The sequence below is a fragment of the Microtus pennsylvanicus genome, chromosome 1, assembly GCF_037038515.1.
Source record: "Microtus pennsylvanicus isolate mMicPen1 chromosome 1, mMicPen1.hap1, whole genome shotgun sequence".
Lineage (NCBI taxonomy): Eukaryota > Metazoa > Chordata > Mammalia > Rodentia > Cricetidae > Microtus > Microtus pennsylvanicus.
The window spans coordinates 173,962,262-173,974,478 of NC_134579.1; the positions used below are offsets into that span (position 1 = coordinate 173,962,262).

A 12,217-nucleotide genomic window follows, 5' to 3' on the forward strand; every position below is an offset into this window, starting at 1 on the left:
GTATATGCAGTAATTACATGATTGTATTCTCACCCATAAAAAGACAGCCAAGAGAGTTCTAGAAAGCTACCTATTGGAGTTAGAATAATGCTGCATCTAAAGTTTAAATATGCCCCTGTACGAATATTTGAACCTATCAAGAGCTGAGAAAGTGGTCATTCAGCTTTCTGTATATTTGTTGTTACCTTAATTAAGCAAATATTTTACTAGACCTCAGTACAGAGAGGACTTCTGATGTCCTGATACTGAGACTTCAGAAATCGAGAATGCCAAACACCAATAAGACCAACTCAACCATAGGTGACTTGTTCGCTAGGCGAAAGTATGTATGAGCTAAAAGTGAGTTCACATCTTCTTAGAGCAGCAGATCACATGATCTTATCATGGCAGTTGTCCTAGGTTGTGAAAAATCATCATCTTTGTGCTTAACATCTGCAGCATTTTGTATTAAGTATCATTCATATTCCATTAATGAACATTATGCATAAATAAAAATACGTCACTTTTATCTTAGAAGTTTGGCATCATCTTCAAATTAAACAAAGCAACCCCTTTGGTTCTGGGCTCAGCAGTAGCCACAGTTTTAAATGTGCCAATATTAGTTTCTTATAATTTGACCAGTTTATACGTTTTGGTATGCTATGCACAGTAAGTCATGTCTGCACTGTGAATTTCTGCCCTGCTTTACCGTTTTAGAGGAGAAGAGTCTACGAGAGGCACAGATTCCAGGCTGAGCATAGGCCTTGTCGAGCAGCGCTTCTTTGGTGCAGGTCCAGCAGGATGTTAGGATCCTCAGCCTAAAATGGAGTTCTCTAGAATAGGATCCCGTTGACCAGAATTTTGATGGATTTTTTTAAAATCTGTGAGCCCCAGTAGTTTGGGTGACAACTCTGAAATAGCCAAGTGAAGAAGATCCAAGCAGAGGTTAGTGCAGAAGCTGTTTCCAACTCCAGCCCAGTATCACAGGTTACACAGTGTGTTGTTCCCTTGAAGTCCCCAGTGCTCGCCCTTGTGCATGCTGTTTTGTGACAGGTCCCTGATACGCTGCCCTGCTCTGGGTGGCATTTGTAGATTGCATTTTGCTGCCACATTGCCATGTGGCAACATAATTCTAGAGAGTTCTTTTTACTTCCATCAGAAAAAAAAACCCATTTAACTTTGAAACACTTCATCCCTTCAGGTATGATGCCAGCTTGAAGTCAGTTCCACCTCCGGATTTTGGCACCCCAACACTGCATTATTTTGAAGACTGGGGTGTTGTGACTTATGGAAGTGCATTACCCGCAGAAATTAATAGATCATTCCTCTCCTTCAAGTCGGGAAAACTTGGGGGACGTGCAATATATGACATTGTCCACAGGAACAAATATAAAGATTGGATCAAAGGGTGGAGAAATTTCAACGCAGGACATGAGCATCCTGACCAAAACTCGTTCACTTTCGCCCCCAATGGAGTGCCTTTCATTACCGAGGCCCTCTACGGGCCCAAGTACACTTTCTTCAACAACGTGCTCATGTTTTCTCCAGCTGTGTCCAAGAGTTGCTTTTCTCCCTGGGAGGGTCAGGTCACAGAAGACTGTTCATCCAAATGGTCAAAGTACAAGCATGACCTGGCAGCCAGCTGTCAGGGGAGAGTCGTCGCAGTGGCTGAGAAAGATGGGGTGGTTTTTATCCGGGGAGAAGGCATAGGCGCTTACAACCCCCTGCTCCACCTGAAGAACATTCAGCGGAATCTGATCCTCCTACACCCCCAGCTCCTCCTCCTGGTTGACCAGATACACCTAGGAGAGGAGAGCCCCCTGGAGACAGCAGCGAGTTTCTTCCACAATGTGGACGTGCCTTTTGAGGAGACAGTAGTAGACGGGGTCCATGGAGCTTTCATCCGGCAGCGAGATGGCCTCTATAAAATGTACTGGATGGATGATACAGGTTATAGCGAGAAGGCAACCTTTGCCTCGGTGACATATCCTCGGGGCTATCCCTACAATGGGACGAATTATGTGAATGTCACCATGCACCTGCGAAGTCCCATCACCAGGGCAGCTTACCTCTTCATAGGGCCCTCTGTGGATGTCCAGAGCTTCAGCATCCATGGAGACCCTCAGCGGCTGGATGTTTTTGTAACTACCAATGAACATGCCTATGCCACTTACCTGTGGACAGGTGAGAGCCCAGGGCAGTCTGCGTTTGCACAGGTCATTGCAGATCATCAGAAAATTCTGTTTGACCGGAGTTCAGCCATCAAGAGCCCCACTGTCCCCGAAGTGAAAGATTATGCTGCTATTGTGGAACACAACCTGCAGCATTTTAAGCCAGTGTTCCGGCTGCTCGAGAAGCAGATCCTCTCGCGAGTCCAGAACACAGCCAGCTTTAGGAAGACTGCTGAGCGGCTATTGAGGTTTTCTGATAAGAGACAGACGGAGGAAGCCATTGACAGGATTTTTGCTATATCCCAGCGACAGCAGCAGCAGCAAGGCAAGTCAAAGAAAAGCCGAAGGGCAGGCAAGCGTTACAAGTTTGTGGATGCTGTCCCTGATATTTTTGCACAGATTGAAGTCAATGAGAAGAAAGTTCGACAGAAAGCTCAGATTTTGGCACAGAAAGAACTGCCCATTGATGAAGATGAAGAAATGAAAGACCTTTTGGATTTTGCTGATGTCACATATGAAAAACAGAAAAATGGGGGTTCCATGAAAGGTGGCTTTGGACAGATGCGGATGGTGACGTCAAGCCGCAATAGAGCCCCATCACTGTCGGCCTCGTACACCAGACTCTTCTTGATTCTGAACATTGCCATCTTCTTTGTCATGTTGGCAATGCAGCTGACTTATTTCCAGAGGGCTCAGAGCCTCCAAGGCCAAAGGTGTCTTTATGCAGTCCTCCTAATAGATAGCTGTGTCTTATTGTGGTTATATTCCTCCTGTTCTCAAACTCAATGCTAGCACCAAAGCCATGAGCATTTAGATCACGAGAGTTCACGCAAAAAAAATGAAAATATTTTTCTGAATTTGTTATCTTTCATTCCCCCAGATTTATTGGTACAACTTTAAGGGAGGACGTTGTCACACAAAAATGCAGGAATGTGGAGAACAGCCTTGGCTGTCCCCAAGTATTTCTGTGAATGTTTGGCTTTGCTGAGTGACCAGTTATCATTAAAGACAAAATGCCTGTTCTTTATATCATATTTTTCTTAATATAAACAAAAATGATTTATACAGAATTGGGTTTTATTATCGTTAATTTAATGCTGTTAGAAGCTTCCGGGTACTGTGTTATGGAACATACTGAGGCACATAATTCCAAGCAATACAGGCTTTTAAAATATGAATAATGTTATCCTAGGACCTGGAAGCTGTTCAAATAACATGATAAAATGATGGCATAAGATTGTAAAGGAACTGAAAGCCTTTTTCATGAAAACATGTGCAAATGAACATTTCTTTGGTGATGTTGGTCAATTCACGGATGTGATTTGTGACTTTATACATTCGTTGGCTTTTTGATAAATAACATAATGACAGGTAATTTCATATTATCTTTCCCTTCTATGCAAAATGTTTATAGACCCAATCAATAGATAAAGTTTTCAAAATAAACTATTTTATATCTTGAATCTCAATACCAAAGAACATGGGCCTAAAGTTTTGGTGTGATTCTTTTGTTTTTATTAGAAAGCTTTCTGCGAGTTTATTTTGCTAAATAAATCAATCATAACTATGATTCCCCTCCCCTGGTGTGCTTCTTCTTGTGTTCTTTTAAATTCAAAGTGTACTTGCTTTTTCCAAATTCTTTCAAGAGGTCTTCATTGGGGTATGCATTCATTAAACTTTCTTATTTTTGAGAAAAGAAATTTCACTGTGTATATTTTTCCTGTTTAAGCATATTTTAAACCTTTAACACAGAATCTGAATTCTGGTTACCTAAGTAAAACAACGTTTCTGTAATTACGTGCAGTTAAGTCCTCAGGCGCTAACAGCTGCGTGGAATGCTGGATATGTAGTCAAGTTTCTGCCTGAGCAGAAGAAAATGTTACACTTGGACCAAAAGCATAAATCACCTTACACATAGTATATTTGAGTCTGATATATTTCTCCCTGGAAAATAGGGACTGTATTAGATATATATTTCAAGATAAGGACATGCTCACTGATTTATGGAGCTAAAAGTAATAACAGTACGTCTCTTTCCAGGCCTTTATGTTCATAGGAACATCAGTAGGCATCAAAGACAAACCCAGAAGAACTCCTGTGAGTACCTTTTTGTGGTTCTAACTCAAATATTTTACACAAGGAAAACTTAAATCTTACTTTGAGCATTGCTACCCTTCTTATACTCAAAGCCTAGAAACTGACTTCTGAGGAAGTGGTTCGTCCCTCTCAGGAGACGTCTCTAGGGAGGATGTCATTACACACTGTTTAAAGAAGAATGTTTTCAGAAGAATAATGCTTCCGTTTGTCCTTCACGGTTGCTCTTACTGGGATTTATACTTGCTTTGTGTGACAGATTCTCCATTTACTTAACCTCATTCAACATTCCTCTCTTCTACTCTTTCTCATTCAAAAAGATGAATTGTCTGAAATGATAAAAAAGGGGACTTAAAAGGGGGAGGCTACTCTTTGAGGTTACCAAGAAAACCTGACCTCAGCTCTGAAGCACGGGCATGGTTTGTAACAAAGATGGAAATTCCACGTGAAAGCCAAATCTAGCATTCCTTTTAACTTAGTAATAAATTAAGGCCGGCATTGACCGGCCTTGACAATGTTTTAGTCCCCTTCGTATGCTGGCTAACCAGAACATGCCCTCACTTTTGAAGTAATTTTTAAAAATAAGTTAATATTGCATCTCTTTGGCTTTTCCCTCTTCTAATGAATGGGAGCATTCTTTGGCATTTCATTTTAAAAAGAACTTCTTGGATGGTTTCTTAAGTGACCAAGTGAAAGGTTGTGCTAAAACGAATCAGATCTCTTCATAATGGGGCATGTTTTCTATCAGGCATCGTGTATATTTGGGTCAAATTAAAGAACTCTTTGTATCTTCAATTAAACCAGGCAATGCTAGAGCCCTCCTGAAACTGAGCAGTCAGTATGGACTCTGTCTCAGTGCTGCTCACAGTGAAAGGAATGTTTCGTTTGTGGCTAATGTATGAGCTGTTGTTCAGGACTGAGCAGGACTCTGGGTCCCAGCCTCCAAGGAAATATGAGCATCCTTAGCAGAGAGTGGATGCAACATATTACTGTGCTTAAAGATGATTAGCTTTTAAGCATCCATGGTGATGCTGTAAAAATATTTTTGGATATAATTGTTAAAGTCACCAGACATAACTGGTGCACACCTTTAATCCCAGCACTCTGGAAGCAGAGGCATATGGATCTCTGTGAGTTCAAGGCCAGACTGGTCTATATAGTGAGTTCCAGAACAGCCAGGGATATGTAAAGAGAACTTGTCTTAAAAAGGAAAAAATTGTTGAAAGTCATGCTAGAGAGATTGCCTGGTTTGTAAAGCAATTGCTGTTCACATAAGGACCTGAGTTTGAATCCCAAGTAGGCTAAAAAGCTATACACAGTGGCCTGTGCATCTATAACTAATTCCCATACAGAGGAGGGAGAAATGGGTGAATCCCTGGAGTTTGCCAGCCACTCCTAGTCTAGCCAAAAGAGTGAGCTCCAGGTCCAGTAAAGAGACCCTGTACCAAAATCCAAGAGGAAGGCAATAGAACATCACCTTGTGGCCTTGGAACTCATGCATGAGCGTATATCACACACATGCACACTAAAGTAAGTCCATGTGTTAGAATTATAAAGCAAGACTAGTGCAGAATGGGAAAGGGGAAGTGGATGGGAACAAGATACATACCCTCATGGAGTGAAGCGTAGACTTGGGTTATGAGGTAAACCCTGAGTTTGACCCCAATGATTAAAAACAGGTAGATTATGAGGTTTAAGTCAGAGGTCTCTTGATAGTAGCCCCAGCTGTTACAATGTAGATGACAGCTTAGCATTCTACAACACCAGAGAATAGAGAGGATATATTGGTCGTTAAAGCATTGCTAAGAAGCCTGGTGGTGGTGGTGCATGCTTTTAATTCTTGGAAGGAAGAGGCAGGCAGATGGATCTCTGTGAGTTCAAGGCCAGCCCTGATCTACAAGAGCTAGTTCCAGGAGAGACTCCAACTCCAAAGCTACAGAGAAACCCTGTCTCCAACCCCCCCCCAAAAAAAAACAAAAAAAAGGAAAAGCATTGCTAAGGACTTTGGGCTTTATTCTGTAGTGAGGGGTCCTTAACCTTTTTGATGATCAGTATAGCTTAGGGATATGCTATAGACCCATGACTGAGAAAGCATTGAAGAATTTTTATGAAATGGAAAATGTTTATGGAAGATGACTTCACACATCCTCCTGTTTTAAAAACTTGAAGTGGCTTTAAAATGCCTCCACGTTCTCATCTGATTTCTGCTAAATTTCATGTAATGCTATAGATTGAGCAAATTATAAACAATATATGTCCTTTGACTCACAGTCTGCCAGTTGGAAAATCAGAGGTCCTGATGCCACATACCATGAGGACTTTCTTGTTGCAACAGGACATGGCCAAAGCTAGCACATGGAGAAAAGAGATGGAGCAAACTGGGGAAAGGGATCATAAGGCATCTCTGATAAACTAACCCACTAGAGGAGGCTCATTCTTCTCAAGGCCATCATGGTGGCAGTAATACTTCAGCAAGTGTTTTGGAGGGAGCGCTCAAACCATACTCCTCCGTTTTCCATACTCACACTCTAGGGGGCGATCCACTCTGGCTAGGATTCACTATAAGCATTGGGGAGACACAAAGGAATTTTCTTTTTAAATGACAAGACCTGCATTATAGAAAGACAATTATGGCTTCAATGTAGGTGTACCGAGTGGGAGGGTTAGAGGTTATTTCCATAGTCTAAGTAAGAGACAATTAGCTCTTTGACAGCTCACAGGCAAAATGTGTGACTGAATGCCTTTATAGAAAGCCTGTGTACTTTGTGGGAGTGTTGGCCTAAGGATGAGTCAAGGTTAGTCTTGGTGTGCCTGAGTCCCGCCATCAATATGGCTTCCTGAACGTGTATGCCTCACTGGCCTGGCTATCCCTTAACCCCAGGAAATTATCCAGAGTCTCCTGTCGTTTCTCTTTTCTGACTGCCTTTTCCAGGGATTAAACTTTGATTGGCATGTCTGGAGTATTAAGTGGGTAGAAGAGAGTGAAGGAAGAAAGATACTGGAAAGATAGACCAGGTTAACTAATACAAGCGTTGAGAGATGGCTTGGTGGTTAAGAGCACTTGTTGCTCTCGTCAGGACCCAGATTCAGTTCCCACCAGCCACAGAAAGGCTCACAACAGGCTCGACACCAGTTCTGAGAGATCCAACTTCCTCATCTGGCCTCTGTGGACACCAGCTACATATTCAGTGCACATACATCCATACACACAAGCAAAACCCAGACTCCTAAAAATAAATCTTTTTCTTTCTTTTTTTTAAAGGGCAGAACAGTTATTTGTTCTTTTTTTAATTTTTTTTTTTTTTGCTTTGTAAATAATACCATTCAAAATTTCCACTTCCTCCCCTCCTCCCATTTCCCTCCCGCTCCCCCGCTCCTCCTACTCCCTCCCGCTCCAGTCCTAAGAGAGGGCAGGATACCCTGCCCTGTGGGAAGTCCAAGGCACCCCCCCCCCATCCAGGCCTAGGAAGGTGTTCATCCAAATAGACTAAGGTCCCAGAAAACCAGTACATGCAGTAGAACCAAATCCCAGTGCCATTATCATTGGCTTCTCAGGGTTTTTTTTGTTTGTTTTTGTTTTTTTTTTTTTTAAGGCACAGTGTCACGTGGCTTTAATTTCAGCACTCCGGAGCCAGAGGCAGGCAGGGCTGTCTTCAAAAACCACGAGAGAGAGAGAGAGAGAGAGAGAGAGAGAGAGAGAGAGAGAGAGAGAGAGAGAGAGAGAGAGAAGAAGGAGGAGGAGGAGGAGGAGGAGGAGGAGGAGGAGGAGGAGGAGGAGGAGGAGGAGGAGGAGGAGGAAGAAGAAGAAGAAGAAGAAGAAGAAGAAGAAGAAGAAGAAGAAGAAGAAGAAGAAGAAGAAGAAGAAGAAGAAGAAGAAGGAAGACCACAAGAATGCCACTCCCCAGCCTGCCTTTAGAGGCTGGTGTGGGAAGGTGTTTGTGACAGATGTCTCTGAGCTTTCAGTGGTAAAACCCCAAAAAGAGCACTAATGATTGGGAATGAGCTCTTGAGGTTTAGAATTAAGGTAGATTGTCTTGATGCAAGAGCTTCTAGAAAGTGTTTCAGGCACCCTGGTGCATTCCAAATGGATCAATGAGCAGTAGTTTGGGCTTATAGGAGTCATTGTCTGAACAAAAAGTTAGAAACAATGAGCATTCTCTGTTTCTTCCTAAGAAATAGATAATGGGATGTGGAAAATGCATTTTTTTTGTGAACAGGAAACATTTTGACTTGTCTCTGCTGCCTTTCAGTCTGTCGCTCACCACTGTTGGGTCAGCTTGAGGAACTTCCAGAAAAGGCTTTCACTTTGCCTCTCTGTTTAAACACCTGCACCTCATTCTCCAAGGAGTGTATCTTACTGACAAAAGAATAAACTCAAGTATCTTATTGGAATTTTGAGAATTCTTTTTATTTATTTATTTATTATTTTTCTAGACAAGGTTTCACTGTGTGTTGCCCTGGCTGACCTGGAACTCACTTTGTAGATCAGGCTGGCTTCAAACTCACAGAGATCCACCTGCCTCTGCCTCCTGAGTGCTGGGATTAAAGGCATGTGCCCCCATTGCCCCGTGAGAATTCTTAAAGAATTTTTAAAATCAAAGTTGGAATCTGAATTTCATGATATTGCTGAATACTGCGCTTGTGAGACTCACACTTAAAAATCTTGGGGGTAGGGTGGGATGGGGGTAAGGGGAAATGGGGAGAGAAAAGTGAAAAGGGGAGGATGGGGGGAGCTTGGGGGAATGGGATGGTTGGGATAAAGGAAGGGTGGATATGGAAGCAGGGAAGTATATATCCTAATTAAGGGAGCCATCTTAGGGTTGGCAAGAGACTTGACTCTAGAGGGGCTCCTAGGTGTCCAGGGAGATGTCCCCAGCTAGTTCCTTGGGCAGCTGAGGAGAGGGAACCTGAAATGGCCCTATCCTATAGCCATACTGACGAATATCTTGCATATCACCATAGAACCTTTATCTGGAGAGGGATGGAGATAGAGACAGAGACCCACATTGGAGCACCGGAATGAGCTCCCAAGGTCCAAATGAGGAGCAGAAGGAGGGAGAACATGAGCAAGGAAGTCAGGACCGCGAGGGGTGCACCCACCCACTGAGACAGTGGGGCTGATCTATTGGGAGCTCACCAAGGCCAGCTGGACTGTGACTGAAAAAGCATGGGATAAAACCGGACTCTCTGAACATGGCGGACAATGAGGGCTGGGTTTTTTTCCTACTGCATGTACTGGCTTTGTGGGAGCCTAGCCTGTTTGGATGTTCACCTTCCTAGACCTGGGTGGAGGGGGGAGGACCTTGGAATTCCCACAGGGCAGGGAACCCTGACTGCTCTTGAGACTGGAGAGGGAGGGAGAGAGGAATGGGGGGAGGGGGGAGGAGAGGAGGGGGAGGAGGGGGAGGGAAATGCGAGGTGGGGAGGAAGCAGAAATTTTTTCAATAATAATAAAAAAGTAGAAAACTCAAAGAGATCTCCTTTATAATTAATTCTCTGTGTGTGTGCGCGCACACAGAGACACTGACAGGTGTAGGTGGGAGGACAAGTAGAAGGTATTGAATTTCCTCTTCCACCCTGTGCTCCCCTTCCTTAGGCATCCGACTCAGGTTGCTGAGCCATCTCATCAGCTGACAAAGAGATCTTAATAGTGGTCAATCCTCTGCCTCTCACAAGAGACTGCAGTCCCTCAGAGAAGAGACGGCAGTTCTTACGGTGCCTGGCCTCTATTGCACTTTTCATTCAAACAAGTCCCACTGACGTGATAGACTGAAGGACTGACCGAGGGCACAGACTATCAAAGAGCATAGTAGCAGAGGACTTCAGCATCAGCCTTGCTATAAACTGAATGTGTCTCGCGCCCAAATTCACTGTGGATGCAGCTGAATCCTCAGTGTGATGGTTAGGGAATGGGGCTTTGGGCAGATGATAAAGCCGTGAGGGTGGACCCGTCCTCTTGTGTAGAAGTGAGTCTTATACAAGAGACTCTGGACAAGTCCCTTGTCTCTACTACCATGAGAGTTGACAGTGGAAAGACAGCCACATATGAACCCCCACACGGGTCCCAAGCTTCCAGTTCCTTTTAGAAACTTGAGCTTTGCAGCCTCCAGAACTGGTTTAAAGTCCATATTTTTGTTAGATGGGCTGAATCAATGAAGAGCTGAATTTCTTGTCATAAACGTTGCTAATCAGTCACAGAGAGGCCCTACGAAGTGTCCAAATGGATCCTGGAGCTGACTTAACATGATCAAGGCTTGCCACACTGCAAGCCCTGAAGCCCTGAAACTCCGTCTCCATGACAACGTGCACGTGAGAGACAGATGGGCACAGGCGGATGCCTCGACGCTGCCACAGGTGGAACGATGCTGAGTGGACGAGAATGTCCAGATGCCAGAGCACAACCTAAAATAACATTTCATCTGTGTGGGGTGTTGGAAACCACCCACTGCTGCCAAACGTCAGGAGCTGCTTGGGCAAGTACCTCTGAGGTTCCAGACTTGTGCAATCCCGAAAGCGTGGCCAGCTGGTGCCCCAGACTCCTGGAGAACACAGGTCAATGTGCCGTGGGTGTGGAGAAGTGGGCAGACAGGCTTGGTTGCACGGCTGGCTTTCTAGTCACACCTGTGCGAGTTCCCAAATTTCCTGAAAAGGTCTGTGGCAAGAAGGGAGTTGCGCATACATTACTGGCTGTTTTCTCTGCAGCTAAATGGTATTTCTGTGTTACCCTGGGGTTTAAGGGCTTTATATTCTACCTGATGAGAGGATCTTTGTAGACTCACTACTGGAAAGTCACTTCTTATTTAAAAAAAAAAAATTCATTTAGAGGCCAGTGGAAGAAGTGGGGACTAAAGGATTATTTGATAATTTTGCGAAATAAGTTTGATTTTTAAAATAGTTTACAAGGTCTTCAGATGCTAGGCTTATTTTATAAAAATAGGTTAAAATTCAGAAAAGATTTGCTCAGTCCAGATTTGTATCATGATAAAACACTCTGGATGACAATGGTAATAACACTAACTTACTAAGGGCTGGTAGGGTTCAAGGACTGCAACCTACAGCCTCTTGTCACAAATAGGAAGCCAGGCCCAGAGACACACACCCAGCAATAACTGCAGGCTGTGGTATGAATCTCAAAGTCAGTTCCAATGCTTGAATTTTAATTATTTGGACTACACAAAGTACCATGCAATGTATTTAAAATATTGAGCTATATATAGTTACGTGGAAAATATGAAATCATGCTTACACCATTTTAAACATTTAATGGTGTATATCCTAACATTGAACTTTCTGGCAAAGTAGGTTGTATCTTTATTAAAGATACTCTAGGGGGATTTCCCCAAAGAGAAGTAACTGCTGCTATGTGCCAGAGTTTAGAACGCCACAGCAGTCCATGGGAAATGTAAGTGAAAGATCATCAGCATAAATTAAACTTCTGGTTCTTTCCCCTAGTTCTAGCTTGCATTCAAACGGAGACTCATAAACTCAGACACCAAAAAAGGACCTTTGACCTTCATAAACATAAAATGATATCTTAATCTGTTTCCATATCTTAATTTGCTACTTATTATTCTCTAGCTATTGCCCTTAAGTCATAAATGTTTGTGGTTTTCTAGTGATTGATGTGAATGGAGTCATTGTTGAAGTGTGATGCTTTGATTGGCTAATACTATATATGAAGCGCATCTGCTTAGCTCCTAAAAAGACAAGATTGGGCTGACTTCTTAATGGAAGGCGTGGAGATACAAATAGGCCAGCCATTTTTCACACCTAGTACATTATGCAGACAGTCCAGCATCTGCCACTCGCTCTGTTTTGTTTTTTTGTTTTTTCAAATTAGTTTATTTATTTATTAAAGATTTCTGTCTCTTCCCCACCACCGTGTCCCATTTCCCTCCCCCTCCCACAATCAAGTCCCCCTCCCTCATCAGCCCAAAGAGCTGCCCTGTGGGAAGTCCAAGGACCACCCACCT

The 12,217-nt window shown here is 43.3% G+C and overlaps 1 protein-coding gene across 4 annotated transcripts in view; it reads left to right on the plus strand.

Annotated features, from left to right (window-relative positions):
• The window catches only part of Dse (dermatan sulfate epimerase), a 57,784-nt gene extending 54,064 nt beyond the window's left edge, over positions 1-3,720 (plus strand). For all 4 annotated transcript variants that reach the window (XM_075945615.1, XM_075945595.1, XM_075945604.1 and 1 more), the window contains one exon: positions 1,181-3,720. In XM_075945615.1, the coding sequence (XP_075801730.1) occupies positions 1,181-2,942 (1,762 nt within the window). In that variant the 3' untranslated portion in view covers positions 2,943-3,720. The remainder of the gene's footprint in view (positions 1-1,180) is intronic.
• Positions 3,721-12,217: the final 8,497 nt, after the last annotated feature.